The sequence below is a fragment of the Heloderma suspectum genome, chromosome 3, assembly GCF_057233095.1.
Source record: "Heloderma suspectum isolate Gila_16-S chromosome 3, 16-S_ref, whole genome shotgun sequence".
NCBI classification, from domain to species: domain Eukaryota; kingdom Metazoa; phylum Chordata; class Lepidosauria; order Squamata; family Helodermatidae; genus Heloderma; species Heloderma suspectum.
Genome location: NC_139460.1, coordinates 153,484,656 through 153,502,101, shown reverse-complemented (window position 1 = coordinate 153,502,101; position 17,446 = coordinate 153,484,656). Strand labels below are relative to the sequence as shown.

General features: G+C 42.3%; 1 protein-coding gene across 2 annotated transcripts in view; it reads right to left on the bottom strand.

Moving 5' to 3' along the window:
* GPC6 (glypican 6) overlaps nucleotides 1–17,446 on the bottom strand; it is a 1,207,844-nt gene that overhangs the window by 82,585 nt on the left and 1,107,813 nt on the right. For both annotated transcript variants that reach the window (XM_084844735.1, XM_084844736.1), the window contains exon 5: nucleotides 2,916–3,046. In XM_084844735.1, the coding sequence (XP_084700861.1) occupies nucleotides 2,916–3,046 (131 nt within the window). The remainder of the gene's footprint in view (nucleotides 1–2,915; nucleotides 3,047–17,446) is intronic.

The window sequence follows — 17,446 nt, the reverse complement described above, 5'->3', positions numbered from 1 at the left end:
TCTTCCAAAGGCTGGGCAGCTTCCTCCAGTGTGTCCATTTAGGGCAGGAGTGCAGAACCTCAGGCCAGGGGACCAAATCCGGCCTTCCTGGGATTTCAATTTGGTTGTCTGGGGTTCCCCAGAAGGCTACACCCCTTCCTCTGGTTCCACCTCCTCCCCCTGACCACTAATCATTTGGTGGCTTCCCAACTTTAGTGCAGGTTTTCCCCCATTCTAAAAGGTTGAAATGTTTCTCCTAAGGCTTAGTTACTGGCAGAAAGAGATTTAAGCTAAAATAGGCTGGTATTGCCGCCCCTGTTGCCTTTAACCAACCCACCACTGGAATGTGGACAATTCTAAAATAGGCTGAAAGTGGTTCAATACCTTTAGGGTTTATTTAGGGTTTGTTCTGGGCCTTCCCACTCCAAGGGTGGGAAACGCATCACCACCACCATAAAATAGCCTTGAGAAGACTGCTTTTTCACATCAGCTCCCAACTTTTTCAATGGGAAAAAATCTATCTCTTAGAAAGGGCAATATTTGAAGCAAAAATCAACACTCATGGAAATACAGTTTGGGCCTAGTGCATCAACACAGGAGAGAAAGTTGACTCTTCTGTAGTGCAGGTTCACTTGATTTTTCTGTATGATTACCATACTGACTGGCAGGTGACTGGACTTCATTGACAAGCATTATGTTTGAAGTGCTATTTTCTCAAAGGAGAGTGGCCTGTTCCCTTAATTGAATAACACTGAGTGGGGGCCATTCCCTGAGCCACTCATCCTCCCATCTGTATAGTCCCTACTAGTGTTTCGTGAATTGGTATTTGCATCAATAATTGCACAAGTTTTCATAGTATATTTTCGGAGACCCATCCAGCTACGGAATGCTAAAGTGGAGGGACAAGACTTTTGAATTCAAGTTTGCACCAATGAGTCCTAATCAACGTAAATTGAAGGAGGCATTTTTGGTAGATTGCTAATGGCCCAGGAGAAGGTGACATATTACAAAGGCGATTGTATCATAATAACCTCAGTGTGGCTGGTGTTATAGATGGGTGAGATTAAGAGGCTGAAAATTAAAAGGAGGAAATTTATCTCATTGATACTATTTATTGATGTGTCAGATTCTAGACAGAGCTCTGACAGAATGAAATAGTGCTGTTAGAGTCTGCAGAACATAATGTCACACTTCTGAACGGCTGTAAAAATAAGTAAAGTGTATGCTTCATTTAATCACGTTCCACATGTTATTTCGAAAGGCAGGCACATATACAAAATCTAGGTAATTCTCACATGTCACACACAGGATCTGGATAAGCCCAACTCAGTTAGCCCTAGAGGTATGTGGATCTGGATTAATAACATTTGTTGTATTTGTCATATTCATGTATCATATTCGATATTACAGGCCTGTGATTCAGGCTGACATGAATGCCCTCCATCTGACTTCAAGCTAGCAAAGAGCTTGTCAGAAAACATTTTGTTAACATGGAAGATCTGCAGGAAGCTGAAACCTGGGAGTCTGCATCAATTAAACAAAGCCCCCTTGCCTGTAGCCCCAGGACTCTCCTACATATCAGGGAGCCCTGGATGGGACACATCTTGTATTTGAGATATAGTGCAAGGAAAAGAGACTTCTGTGCCCTGAGGTGATTGCAGATGAAAAGAAGCCCAGGTGGGGAGTGCCAATGGCCTAAGGGAACAGTTTGGGCAGACTCTTTGGAAGTTGTTCTTTATAATATTGGGAAACCAGTGTTCGATCCTGTTACTGTTACGTTGAAGGATGTGTGAGGCAAAGCTTCAGTGTGGAACATGGTGGAGGCAATCCATAGCTACCAACAAGCAGTGAAAACAAGGTATTCTGACCCAAACCAGTGAGCAGGACTGGCCCAGAAACCTTTGTAAGAACCAGGAAATACTACCTGAACCACTCTCACCATTGGGGTAAGGAGGCTTCCTTGGCTCATGTAGTTGGTCTTCTGCTTTAGTCTGATTTGGGTGGTGGTACACAAACTGAATCCTTGCCTGACATCCCTTAGAATGACAGTTCAAGACCTACTGAGGGCTCAATTCCCATGTCTTCAATTCTACTAGGGATGGATGAATCTGTCAGTTTTGCTTTGTCCCACATTTGATTTTTAAAATCTCAAGTTCTTTGTGTGCTGTTTATGAAGAAATGTGCAAATTTTGATAAGTTCTGATCCAAAAAACAAACTGAACAAAATTCTCACCCATCTTCACCGGCCAAATTCAGTAGGTATAGATATTCCCAGCATGGGAAGCACCATGTTGTACCAGCCTATCCTGTAGCTATTAAAGATAAGGAGCCTATCAGAAAAAAGAAGGGGGCAAAACCTAATTCAGCACTAACATGGTTGAATAAACAGAGATTCAAACCCAGGCTTTTAAGAGCAAAGCACTGAAGGCCCTCAAAGCCCTCAAAGCCCTGGCCCTGGATGAATGAACCTGTCAGTTTCAGTTTCTCCCGCATTTGATTTTTATTTAATCTCAAGTTCTTTCCAATCCATTTATTTGCTGTTTTTAAAAAGTTCTGATCAAAAACCAAATTAACAAAATCCTCACTCATCCCTACGCAGGATGTTCAAAGCTAGGAAACCATCTAGGTTTTAGGTTAGACCTTATTGGCAAAACAAGTTTCTAAAGAGACCAAACAAAAATACAAATTGGATTGGATCCAGGTCCTGCCTTCCTTGAGAAGGTAGAAGGTCCCTCCACACACTTTTGGAGGATCCCCCTCCCCACACAGCAGGGTCTCCTGACTCTGTGTAGCATTTTCAGAGGGCTGGAGGGACTAGCATGGGAAGGAGGGATCAAGCAAGTCTACTTCCATCAGGGCAGTTGATCCAGTGTAAATTTGGATCCCACCCTTTGTCATCTAGTTGAGGCATTTAGTAGCAAAACCATGCTCCATACCTTTGCGGTCACGTGCATACTGTTTTCTTGCATGTTCATGATGGCTTCAGAAATCTTGACATCAATAGGATCCATCACTGATTCGATGTTAAATGGCCCCTCTAATCTATCTGCTACCAAAAGCATGGCATCTGTTAAAGGACAAAGGAGACAGCCACCAGATAGTAAGTTACTGTGAAGCCTCATGTGATTCAGCACAGTGTGTCCCAAAAGAGATGATTCTGCTTCACAGTCTTGCAATTGTCTGGTAGAGACTCAGTGGAAACCAGGTGTGTCTCCTGCAGAGAACACACCGTCGCACAGCTGGCGAGAGTGCCACAGCCACTGCAGTTTGCCACTAGCAGGAGAGAAAGGGGGAGGGAGGAGGAGGGGGAATACTGAAGACTTCCAGCAAATGCACAGTTAACAGTTACCAAAATGTACACAAGCTTGAAGGGATGCATTATTCCAACTATGTCTCTGGGCCTTTCATACTTTCTGTTTTAAAGATGCACCTGCAAAACGTTTTATGTGTTACATACATTCATTTTCAGGTGTGTGCATCCTACAACTATATTTACTAGTTAACCAGGATAGGCTTTGACTGTAGTCACTGAAGGAGTACAAAAATACTATTTTATTTTATTACATTGATATCCCAGCCTTCCTCCAAGGAGGTCAGAGTGGAACACATAATGTCCCATTTTATCTTGACAACAACCCTGGGAGGTAGATTAGATGAAAAGTGAGTGACTGTGCCCTCCAAACCACCCAGTAAACTTTATGGTTGCTCAGGGATTTGAACTCGGGCCTCCCGGCTCCATGTCCCACTTCACACTGGCACAGTTCCCCCAGCTGCACCTGCAAAAATGTCCCAGGTTCAGTCCTTGGCAGGTTCAGTCCTTGGCAGTTTCAAAAAGTCCGAGGTTCAATCCCTGGGAGGGCTGGGAAACAGTCCTGTGTGAGAAGGACTTGTCCACCTTGGCTGGCATTTGCAAGTGGCAGCTCCTCCAAGCGATGGCGAAGTCGCTTCTCTGTGCACTGAGAGGCATGGAGCTCCATCCTTCCTCTGCCCAGAGGAAAACAAGCGGCTGGAGCAGTGTGTGATGATGTCATGGGAGGGGGAGAGGCTTTGGGACCAGAGCCCATCCCTAATATTTCATCTGGCCCAGCCACTAGCTTGGTCTGCGTGTGTGTGTGTGTGTGTGTGTGCACCTGCGCGTGCAGTCCAGCTCCCAGACCAAAATAGGTTGCCCACCCCTGATATATATCAAATTTCCAGCTGAAGGGACCAGAAGCAGGTTGAAATGTTCTCTGCAAAAACCATCTCCTGTTATACTTATCTAAGGGTGGGGGGAAGGCAGCAGAGAGTTTAAAAATGGCATTAATAATAGATGCCATATCCTATTGCCTCATGCAGCAGAGACGAAAACATCCCTTTTATCTTGACACCTGAAACAGATAATTTGCTAGACAATTCGTCTATAGACTTATCCATCATAAAAATGAAAGCTGATCGAAATGAACCCTTGGGGTATATTCAGGAGTTTTGCACAAGATGGAGAAAACTTTGATGTGATATACTGGGATCTTCTAATTAAAACAGCTGTTCATTCTGACCCCAAGGACCCCATTTCCTTGCAATACAAACAGGGGATAAATATTGGATTCCTGCCATGAATTACAGGTACAAGCCATGTTTTATGCTCTGTGCTTTTTACAAAATGCAGCTGCATGCTGTCTGTTGGAAGATCTATTTTATGGTTCTGCTGGGGTTATACAAGCTCGTTTGTCTAATTACATGGTGCCGTACTTAGGGTGTTACATAATGTACAGTAACAAGAAGGTGGTGATGTATATGCTACTGTATTTACAGCACACCTTTGACCATCTGAGACACTGCCAGGTAATCCATCATCCAAAAGTATATGCTCCCTTGCACTCTGACCCCAACGCTTATTCAGACAGCGTTCCTTTTATTGGCATGTATAAAAAGAACATTCTTTCCCCCCAAACATAGAATTCCTTTTAAGCTCCACTCCAGACTAGACTGACAGCAATACTCAATTCTGTATTTAAGGCCTTGTTCGCTAACCAGCCTTTACAGAAACACTGCAAAGGTTTGGAAGCCTCCTCAAGGTTTGCCTTGGGATTGCCATTTATGAACTGCCTAAAAAGGAGGAAAAACATCACTGAAAAAGAGGACACAAATTTTCATAAAATTTGGATATGCTAATGTGCCAATTTAAAAATAATGACTAGAACTGAAATAGAAATACAAGACATCTCACCATAATGGGGAAGAGTGTGACCAGGTGACGTGTGTGCCTTGCGTAGTCTGCTGTTCTAACTGTTGAGGAGCAACTTCAAGGCCCCTATTTGATCTCCCTCCTTCTGGTCCTTTCTCTCTCTACTGGATGTGGAATGGACAGCCCTTCAAATAGAGGACTGTCTTTGGTAAGGTAGGACACATGGCCACCCTAGTTTGACTGAAAACACTGGAACATTTGCAGACTTTCAGAGCAATCTACGGAACTGTGAAACTTGCTGGTTTCATCCACTGCACTACCTTTCAGAGCTTAGGCACATCAGTCCCTTTCCATTTTTCTAAGAGGCTGCTTGACAGGAAGGATTCCCAGGGTCTACTTTCCCTGGGGCAGGGCCACATGATCATGAACACCTTTATACTGCCTGCCCAAAAGAAAAAAAAAAAACCCTGGTAGATCCAGCCAAACAGAAGGAATTTCAGCACATTTATGAAATGACAGTCCAACAGTCTGTACATACACAAGGTGACATGCTGTTATTGCCCTTATGTCTAGTGCCTGAGGTGGGGTGGGGTGGCATGGGATGCCATCCCCTTTATTCAGGTGGACCTAAAACTATTCCACTGCTTTTCAAGGGACGTAACTGAGCCAGGCCTAATTTGAAATGAAACAATGCCACTTCCTTTTCGTTCCAACTTCCATCAAAATCAAGACACTTCCTTTTCTAATGTTGTCTATGCTATCAGCATACCAAACCTATCTCGTCTAATGCCCAAGTAATATAACTGAGTTAAATTTTTTTGGGTGAGTTTTGATGCTGTGTCAGACAGTATAGTGAACATTTGGAGGGGCCTTCAGAAATTAAAACTTTGGCTTTTTTTAACCACTCAATAATAAATGGAAGACTTTTTTTCAACAAACCATTCAACAAAAATGAAAGGGAAATGTTAGTTTCACTTTCAATGATATGTTGGATTGGGCCTGCACAATTTGCAATTCACCAATCCCAACACAGCCCACTACGGAAACCTACCAGGGGTTTGCTAAGATCGCCACTGGAAAAACTGGGACGTTGTTAAGCATGTCTAGTGGTCCGCTTTTGGTTTGGTAGATCACAGGTCATCCAGATGTATTTTAGAAAGAATAAAAATAAAAGGACAACTTGGGAAAGGGAACTGAGTGCTGTACTTCCATAATTTTTCATATAGCTTTAAAAATGCCGTTCTGCCAGAACTAACCATTAGGGAAGTCAGAGAAATCCTCAACGGATTCAAGCGAGTTCAGATTTCTACGAATCTGACCTGCGGATTCCTCAGAGGACTGGCTTTTTCTGAGTTGCGCAGATTCCATGGACTTGTAGATCCGGGGGGGGGGGGGATTTGTGGAAATGTGCCCATGCCCAAGTGCAGCGCAAATGCACTTTTGCAAATAGAACTGAAATTCTCATACATAAAATCTGATTCCGTTAATGAGCAGACAATGGAATGAACAGCACCTGATAATTCATGAAACTCAGATGGAACAGACCCTACCAAACATAGAGGAAAACTAGGTTATTACCTGGGGTGCCGAAATTCCCATGGTGCCTGCCCTGGCTTTGTAAATCCCTTGGAGAAAGCCACTATCTACACCAGGGGTGGACAACTTGTGGCCCTCCAGCTATTTTGGCCTACAACTCCCATTATCCCTCATCATTGGCTATGCTGGCTAGGGCTGATGGGAATTGTAGGCCAAAACATCTGGAGGGCCACAAGTTGCCCGCCACTGGTCTAAACTTTTGAAGAATTGAAAGGCTCAGTCAATGGGTTGACATCTGCATTTCAAGGGACAAAACAAGAGAGGTGTCCACTGTCCAGCCTGGGCACATACAGGGTTGTAAAACGGAGAAACTAAAGAAGTGACTGTAATTAATACAATAAATAAATAAATAAATAAATAAATAAGAAAATAGTCTTCTGGTCAATTCTTGAACACTAGTTTTGCAGTTCTATACTCACAATACAACACAAAGGTAGGGGGGTTTAATTTGCTTAGGGCAGCAAAAGAAATCTCATGCCAAAATTCATGCCTGAATTTTTGCTCAGAGCAAGAAGGGAAAATTGATATGACAATTCTCTTAAGCAATTTTCTTGCTGAATTTAAAAATGTAGATGTCAAGACAGGATTTCCAGAAATGTAAAATAGCTCTGCCACACATTTTCCACCTAGTTAATGAGTAGATTCATAATGTAGATAGACATAAAGCTTTTGAATCTTTACTAGGAAATGCAGCACATTACCACCTTTACAGAACAAAGAAATCACAGACCATTTTTCTGTGTCCCCCGCTCCATCCGGCACCCTCGTCCACTTTGTGCAGATTTCATGACTGGTAAATCATGAAATGACATTTCTTCTCTTGAAATAAAATGGATGAAGTCTCAGAACGCTGACTTATTTACACATGCGGCAGATTAGAGATGTTGTAATGGGAAAGTGTAAAACCAATGCTGAATTATGGGGCATCTATGAGCATACTGGGAGCCAAGCCAACTTCTAGTCTATTGGATTTAGGAAAGAAAAGGCTGTGGGAAGGAGACCTTTTGCATCTGGCACATCATTCCTTATGTTTTTCTAAAGTGATATATGTCACTATGGATTTATACAGTTTTAGAGGAGCGTGGCGAGGCAGGTAGAAGGAATTCTTTGCACACTGGAGTCAGGGCTATTTATTTATTTTTAATCTTATTTTGTTACATTTCTATCCCACTCTTTCTCCAAGGAGCTCAGGGTAACATATATGGTTCTCCCCCTCCCATTTTTTTTTATCCTTACAACAACCGTGTGAGCTAGGTTAGACTGAAATAGCCCAGTGATCTTCAGAGCTGAGCAGGGATTTGTGTGCCTAGCTCACCAATGGAAATGAATGGGATTTAAGTTAGTCATGATTAACCTGAGTCCTATTTATTTCAGTGGATCTCTAAGCATAACTAAATCTGGATCCAGCCCAATGAGACTTTAGACTGCAATCATATATACCAGCCTTCCCCACCCTGGTACCTTCCAGATGTTTTGGACTTCAACTTTCATCAGCCTCAGACAGCACAGCCAATAGTTAGGAATGCTTGGAGTTGTAGTCCAAAACTTCTGGAGCGCACCAGGTTGGGTTCTGGAGCACACCAGTTGCCATTCATATTCAACTCAGTAGACTTACTTTTGAATAGACATGTGTCTGGTTGTACTGAAAGCATGCTTAACTTTGGCTGGATTGTGAATTGAATAGTTAAACATTATTGCATACTATTGGCTCTAAATATTTTTATCCATCCTAAGATTTAGGATGGAGTGGGCAAGCAATTAATTAACTAACTAATTACAATTTAAGTAATGGTGGCTTTAAACAATACAGTTTTTAAACAACAATTGAATTCAAACAGAAATAAAAAAACACCGCAAATAAACGTAAAATGACAACTTTGAATTAAATCAATTAAAATAACTCAGTTCAAATAATTCAGTTAATTTGGAACTATTCCTTTAAAAGAAATAAACAGAAAGCATGAAACTTTCAATGCATTCATCAGAAGACTTTTTTAAAAACTGCAAACGGAATTCAATAAGAGAAGCACAGATAACTTCCCCCTTCTGCTTAATGGAGTTGACAGACTGTTGTTTTGTTTTTCTCTTGCACAAACTAGAATCACCTTTGGGAGTCATGCCAAGACATCTTAAAGGGCACGCAGTTTATGTTTCAAATCAAAACTATCATTTACAGCCAATGGCTGCCTTGTGGCATGCGAATGCAGTGTGATTTCAGACCGGAAGGATTAGGGTGACTGATACTTCTTTCATGAAGCAAGTATTGCCAGACTAAGCTAAGAACAAGAATTCCAAAGAACAAAGATGATGTACTAAACCTTGAATGTCCACTTAATGTTACCACTCACTTCATCCTTATTTGTTTTAAGCTCCTGGCTTTTTTATGTTAATGGCCTCATAATATGTTACATGTGAAGATGGATGCAAATGCTTTGTACACATCTTGGAATAATTACAGAGGGAATTGCTGAATGTTTGGACATTCTGAAAACCCAGGCCCCAAACCAAGGCTTCCCAGGAGTCTGAGGGTCATATGCTGGAGTTGAGGATTTCGCCCTTCATTCAATGATTGTGGGGCATTGCAGACGTATGGGGAGAGTCTGGGCTGGGCAAATGTCAACTGCCTGGCTTCCGAGGCTCCTAGAAATTTGATGACAGCTCTGAGAGATCAAAGCTGATCATTTATTTATTCAATTTGTATCTAGGGTGGCTACTTACGAATCACCAAAAAAGAGACTGAAAGAGGACACAAATTTGCACATGCTAATTTACATATCTACTGGAGAGAGAGAGAGAGAGAGAGAGAGAAGGAGGATTTTAAAAAAAATAATCTAATTTAAATAGAAATACAGTACATCTCACCGCAGTGTAGAAGACAAGGTGACCTGTGTACCTGGCTCAGTCTGCTGGCCAATGCTGTTTATGGGCAAATTCAAGGCCCAGCTCTTCCTTCTGATGGTTGTTTATCTTTAAACTGGACTTGGACTGGACAGCCCTTTAAATAGAGGATGCCTTCAAAATACAGGACAGTCCTCTGGCAGACCTTTAAATAGAGGAGTGTTTAAATCTGTAAAAGAGGACACCTGGCCACCCTGTATCCCATCTTTCCTTCACTGAGTTCTGGGTATAATACATGGTTAGGATGGCCAATTATGGATCACTCACCCAGCCCCTTCCCCCTCCTCATTCCTTCACCGTCCCCTTGTTGCCTGCCTGACACTCCTCCTCCATCCTGTACGGGACTTTGGAGCAGCCACTCACCCAGCCCAGTGGCTGCAAAGCCCATGTTGCCCTGCATGCTCTCTCTGCACCTCTGAGGGTGCTCAGTGCGCCATGTTGGAGAACGGATTGGGAGCAGAATGGCCAGCAATCTTCCAGTCCCTTGTTGCTGCTCCTTCACTCCACCAAACGGGAGGAAGAGAGTGGGCCGGGGTGGGCTGCCTGCGCTCCAATCTACCTTCACACCTGGAGGCAGGCAGCCCTAGAGTATGTATTTATTACGTTCCTATACCGCCCAATAGCCAAAGATCTCTGGGCAGTTCACAAAACAAAACTGAAAACCCTAAAATACAACAACAGAATAAAACATGGGGAGATGTGCATACTGTACCCACATTGGGATCACATGAGCTTCCCTGCCTAAGAGATGAAGACGTTTCCCAGCTTTGGGCATAAATGATATTAATAATATACAGAAATACAGCATGAGCAAATCAATCACCCTTCCTACATTTGCAAGTATCGTAAACATCCAAAGATGCTGTGAGCTCAGCGGGGAATAAAGATGAAATGTTTTGGTGGGATCCCATGATTTTATCCTTGAATTCAAAATTTGGTGATGAATATGGATTAAACATCTTGTCTGCAGCACCTGTCCATTCCTGCCTACTTTCACCACTGGAACCAACTAGAATCTGTACATTTTACACAGCCCTGTGCAAGATTGTCCCCCAGGGGGAAAAATTGTAAGGCTGGGCATAGGAATATCTCCAGTTCTGTGTTTCAAGCATCATCATAGATACTAAGAGTGAATTCAATTCTCCAAGTGTGTATCCTTATGTAGCCTAAAGGCCACCACCCATGCAAATGGCGGAGATATCAGCAGGTTCGAAGACAACCCAAAGCTTGCAAAAGTAAAAGGAAAGAAAGCTGTAAAGGAGAAATTAAACTTCCAAGCAGCCCAATGAAGACTGAGTGGCCATGGAATGCTGGCTAACTGCTGGGGCAGGGGATGGAATGGAGTCTCATGGAAAAGGGTATCGCTGACTGGCTGGAACTTTGAACAAGTGCACTGCAATATTTTGTTGCAGCTCCCAATGGTTTTAATGAATGGATAACTTGCTGCTTGCATGAAAGCTTTATATGCACATTAGAGTCCTTGTATTTACATGTACTAGAACTGCTAGATCTGGGCTATAATCCATCCCACCACTCCAAGTAAGTGCTGATAGGCCTGTGAACTGTCAAGAGCACTTTCAGCCAAGCAGCTTGGGGGAGAAAAACAATAAAAAGGAATAGCTGAATAATACAAAAGACTTTATTTGTTTCCTCCGTCTCTCAGACTACAATGAAGAAAGATTTTCCATCAATCCCGTTGTGCTTGTCTCTTGCCCTCTGCGTACAGCAGTTCAAGAAATCATTCTCCTACCACAGAGGACATAAAGAATGAAAAATATTGGCAAGCTTTTGCTGTCTTGTACTAGCTGATAGGAAGGAAATGAGTTTCTGTGGATGAGCAGTGGGTTTTCTGCAGTGGATTGGACATTGGCACAGCACACTTCTTTACATGTTTGACAAAATGACATTCTGCTTGTAGAAATGAATACATTTTTAAAGCCAAACAAAACCCACTCATAGCTTAATCTATCACCGTATTAGCAATTCTACATAATTTAATTCAATCCAGTCTAACAGAGACTCAGCGTGGTGAACGTACAGAAAATAGACCAGAGGGTTAAGTATCTGCCACTACAGAAACTAAGCTTAGTAGAAACTAAGTTCCTTTTTACACCTTTTAAATTGAAAGATGGACTATTTATTTATTTATTTATTTACAACATTTGTATAGTGCTTCATATCTGAAACAGATTCCAGACCAGTGAACATAAGAGGTAAAATAGTAAAAAGATAAAAAGAATTAAAGCACCATATCAAAATTATTCTTAAAAAAAAAACAGAATGCCAATAAAAACCATGGCTGGCCAGTTAAGGAATGACTCCTGGAATACAACAACATCTGTCTATTTATGGGGTATCATAGGATTTCCATCATATGATTTGATCCTATGAGCTTTTCTACACGAGGCATTTATTGTGCGCTTGTTATTCCTTACTCATGGTTGTTTATGGAGGAGGAGATCTGATTGCAGATCTTCCTTCCTCCTCCTCCTCCCAGCTGCCACAGAATAAGAGAAGTCAGAGAGGGAGAAAAGAGGGTGTGCTTGTGGGCTGGGTGAGAGGAGAGGCCAAGATATGCCGTATCCTATGGCCTCTCCAGTCCCCTCCCCATCCATCGAAATGTAGGTCAGCTAGATGGGCTCAGAAGCCTGTCTTGCTACTTTTTGTGCTTTAAATGGAGGAACCGAAGCAAAATGGTCTTTGTCCTCCTCTTATCCTGCCTGGCTCTTGCCAACAGGGCATAGGATAGGCAGAGGGCTCTGGACTCAGAGCCCCCTGTCTATCGGGAGCACAGCCAATAGGATTGTGCCCTAAAAGGAATTATACTCACACATTCAAAGAAGGAGTAATGAGCTCCATTTACTCACTGGAGTACCCAATTGTTACAGTACAAAACTTCCCCACTCCTCCTCCTCCTCCTTCAATATTAATCAAATGAGTTATAATTGATTAATTGATCAACTAAGGCTGCAATTCTATGCACACTTACCTGGGAGCGTGCTCCACTGAACTAAATGGGTCTTAGTTCTCCATAACACGTATACGATTGTGCCGCAAGGCTGCAATTTTATATACATTTACCTGGCAGTTAGTCCCATTGAACTCAGTGAGAATTTCTTCTGAGTAGACATGAATAAGGATTGTACCATACATGTTTACTCAAATGCAAATCCCACTGATTTAATGGGACATCGCAGAGTGGTAGGTGGCAGTATTGCAACCGAAACTCTCCCCACGACCTGAGTTTGATCCCAGTGGAAGCCGGGTCTCGGGTAGCCGGCTCAGGTCGACTCAACCCTCCATCCTTCCGAGGTCAGTAAAATGAGTACCCAGCATGCTGGGGGAAAGGTAGCCACGACTGGGGAAGGCAATGGCAAACCAACCTGCTATAGTCTGCCATGAAAATGTCAGTGTAAGCGGTGTCCCTCTAGGGGTCAGTAATGACCTGGTGCTTGCACAGGAGGAACCTTTCCTTTCCTACTCCCAGAAAACTGTGCATAGGATTGTAGCTTAAATCTACATACCTTTCCCAATGTGTATAACAATAGTTTTGAAGAAAAAAAACCACTTATAGATCGTGTGTGCATTTGTTACAACAGGTATCATCTAAGAAGATACGTTGCCTCTTATGTGAGACTGAAGGAGGAATGGCTCTTTTAAGACAGTGCCTGCTATCTACAGCTTTTGTTAGGGCTTATAGTAAAGAAATACTTTAAAAAAATGTGTTGATTGAATAATTCGGGGTACCATTTTTAGTTAAATAAAATGGCTCATAATTGATTAATCTAACTGATTAAAGGTAACAACAACAACAACAACAACAATAATAATAATAATACAAAGTTCCACCATGTACATCCTTACAACCCTGCTATAAACCCACTTTACTGACAGGAAATTGAGATGAAATGAATTGCCCTAGGCCAGGAGTCGGGAACCTATGGACTCCAGATGTTGTTGGATTCCAACTCCCATTATTCCTCTCGATTGGTCATGCTGTCTGGGACTGATGGGATTTGGAGTCCAACAACATCTGGAGGGCCACAAGTACCACACTTCTGCCTTGGGTTCTAGTTGCTATATTTAAACCTGAGCTCTCCACATCCATCCTAAAAGCTGTCCTTTTAACCCTTTCCTCAGGTGCAATGCAGCTGGATCCTGTGCATGTTGACCCTGAAGCAAGTCCCACCGAAATAAATAGGATTTTCTGCCAAGTAAGTGCTCTTGGGATTAAAGCCTGAGACATTTTAACACTTGCAACAAACAGCAAAAATGACACCTTCCATACTCATTTGCTTTTCATGAGGTGAACTGATAATTTTTTGGAGAGTCGATGGTGTACGATAGAGCTATCATTGTGTGTGACTACAAACATTTATTATATGTGTGCCCACTGTCACCCTGTGGTCTCTGGTGAAACAGGTTTAGTAGGTTTTCTATAGTGCTTTAAAAACATGCAAAACCTGTTTGAGCACAGCCTGTCATAAAAAAGCAATTGGGTATATCCATGAACAATAATAATTTATCATGCCACATTCAAGTTTTTTTCTATGTTTTTAAACCACACAGTTATCTGTTGGAGACAGGACAATGGCACATCCCCTGGAATCTGCCACCATGAGTGACGAATTCATCTTGTTTTATGATAAGGCTAGGCTTGCCCTCAGAAATACAAACAGAAATAGAGACTAAGAACGTAAACAGCCCTGTTGGGTCAGGTGAAAAATCTATTCACTCCCAGCATCCTGTTTCTCACAGTAGCCAATCAGATGCCGCAATGGAAAGCCCACAAGCAAAACATAAAGGTAAAAGCCATCATGACGAGTAGCCTCTGAAATTAAATAAAATAAAATTAAACAAAAAAGGAGCAGTCACATTACCCCAAGCTGAAGAAAAATGACATTAAATGGGAATGGGATTCAATCATCAAGGGAAAAGAAGGCAAATTGAAAACTTAGAAAGAATGGAAACCTACTCTACTCTGCAGAAATATATAAATCTGTCAAGGCACAAACCAATACTATATTGTTTTGCCTCAACAGTTCAACAGCCTATTTCTCCTTATACTCTAGGAAACTGGTGTGTGCTATTCTGTCCAACTAGTCTTGTTGAAACTTAATGATCACTGAACTTTTGCTTTCACTAAATGAGGCATCATCTCATTTCGAGGATGCACTCATATACCTTGTCTGACTTTATGAGGAGCCCTAATCAAAAACCACAGACAGTAATACACTTTGTAAATTATGACCCCAATAGTCTGGTGAGTGGCTGGCTGGTCTTTGCTATAACCCCCTGTTTACATTTTTTATTGCTGCTTGTTTATATGAATATTTTTTTCCATGTCGCCTGCAGCTTGGAGAGTTTGCATAATTCATACAAACACATTGGGTCTGGCCCTTCGTTTTATGAGATATGTTCCAACGGCAAATCACCATGTGAAATTTCATGTCTAATCTACGCTTTCCTTGGGAAAAAAATCCTCTGAATTTACTGTTCATTTCATCTTCTTCTGATCACAGAAATTAGAGTTGAAAAAAAGAATCTTTTCAGCCAGCTAGTTCATTCCCTTGCCAGTACAGAATTATTACCAGCTGTATATATTCTCCGGTGCTGCTTCCAGTCCAATTTAAAAATGGCTCAGGTGCTGAGGCTGTCATCATTCCATTTCCATATCAAATGCACCTCACTGTTCAGATTTGTACCTTCTCTGATCTTGAGCTCAATATTTCTTTGCTCCTTTTTGCCTCTTTTTGGCCAGACATCCCCATTTATAGAACTCATATACAATATATGCACTTTTTTTTTCTTAATGTTTACATTCTTCAAATACTTAGCAGACATCTGAGATAAACTGATGTTAATATTTCCCCAAAGTATACATATTTATCTCTTCAAATTCTTCATCATAAATCAACCCTCCAAGTCCACTTTTCTTTTCTTGGTTTCATACCATTGCTTCTCCAGTCTTTTCACTGAGCTGATCCCACCCCCACTCCTTTCCGCAGGTACATGGGAAGAGCTTGAAGTTTTCTTGGTACAATATCACTGGGTTATACTCAATGGTGCCCTTCCACCAGTAGAAGAGAAGAGATGAAGGATTACATTTCCCTCTCCCCTCCAGCCCCCTGCATGCACCTCAAATCTGGTTGGTTCAGGGGGTTCGGGGACCCTTTGGATTAGATCTTGGGAACACACGGAAGGCTGTAGGAAAGAGGAGGGAAAGGAGAACTCCTGTTGTGTGAGTGGATATCTGCTTCCATAATGTTGGATTTAGCCCATTGTTTAAACTGAAAGATCCTCCCTTGATGTTTGCTTCAAATATAGTTCAGTAGTAAAGTAGCCCACGTACTTTGCATGCAGAACATCCCAAGTTCAATCAGTGGAGGTAGTTGGCTCTGATTTCGGTGGGACTGTGAATCCATTCTGGGTTTCAGTCAGAACCAGCCAGAATTTTAAAGCTGCTATTCAAAGTGCTGAACCCTATCCCCAAAATAGGTTCAGCACCTTGGATAGCTCCATTAGAGTTCTGCCTTGCTCTGACTGAAATCCAGAGTGGATATACAACCCCACCAAAACTGGAGCCACCAGCCTCCATTGGGTTCAACCCCTGGCATCTCAAGGTAGGGATGAAAAAGATCCCTGACTGAAAACCTGGAAAGCCACTGCCAGTCAGTGGAGGCAGTACTGAGCTAGATGGCTTGATCGCCTGATTTGGCATAGGGCAGTTTCCTATGTTCCTATATTTCTAATATACAGATCACTCTCTCTCAGAAGTCCACCATTCAAGAAAAGTCCCTGTCTTGCTTTCTTAACTTGCTGTTAGGAGTGAAACTGAAAATGTTCTGGTCAATCTCATCACTTCACTGATATATAATTTTGTGGGGGATGTGCTGCTCTATAGTTTGATCTAAATCTCCTGCCTGAGCAACTTAATCGTACGATCATCAACACGCCATGGGATGTACAATGCACATAATAATATATTCCCTGCAATGCTACAATAATCATGTAATAAGTGTAACATGTAAACCAGTAAACCCCCCTCAACCAAATGGATGGTAAAACTCCTAGTATGCCCTATGCTGGCTGGGGCATGCTGGGAGTTGTAGGACATTTTTCTGTCTAAACATGCATAGGCTTGTGCCCCAAGGCTAGCTCTATGCATAGGGCACATCTCCATGACAGTGGCTCATGCTCTCAATTTGGCCTTGTAGAAAGGCCCATGCAGGCCAGGTTGTTTTCCCAGAGTATGCATCTGTGGGACACCTCAGGATACACAGCACCAGAGTTTCACCCATCATCTGTATGGAGCAAGGGCCTTGACCCACATGCAGTGGGGGGACTAGATACACCGTATGAATGAACCTAATGTCTGAGATGAGCCATGCTAAAACACCCTTGGACTGCTGCCCATGCATTCATATCTCATTCGCTTCTCATTTTGCAAAACCATATTTGACACCGCCACTCAGTCTTTCACTTCTGTTCAGCGTTGGCCGTGGAGTAATTTTCTAAAGGTGGCTCAGTTAGATGGTTGCCAGGTGTTTCCCCAGAAAGCATTCTCAGTAATTTCAAAGACAGTAGCTTGCTTCCAAAATAGTCTAATTGAACTCCATGAGGTGTTCCTGGTGGCAGGGCAGGGTGGGAGCAAAGGAAGGTTATTTAACAAAAATGAATGTGTTGAAAAAGGTAACAGGGCTCATTTACTAGGGTTCCTGACTGAAAGCGAGGCTCAGGACTCGACCCCCCAGTCAGTCCTGAAATGGCAACATGAGGAATGATGGGTAAGGATTCAGGCTATACAGT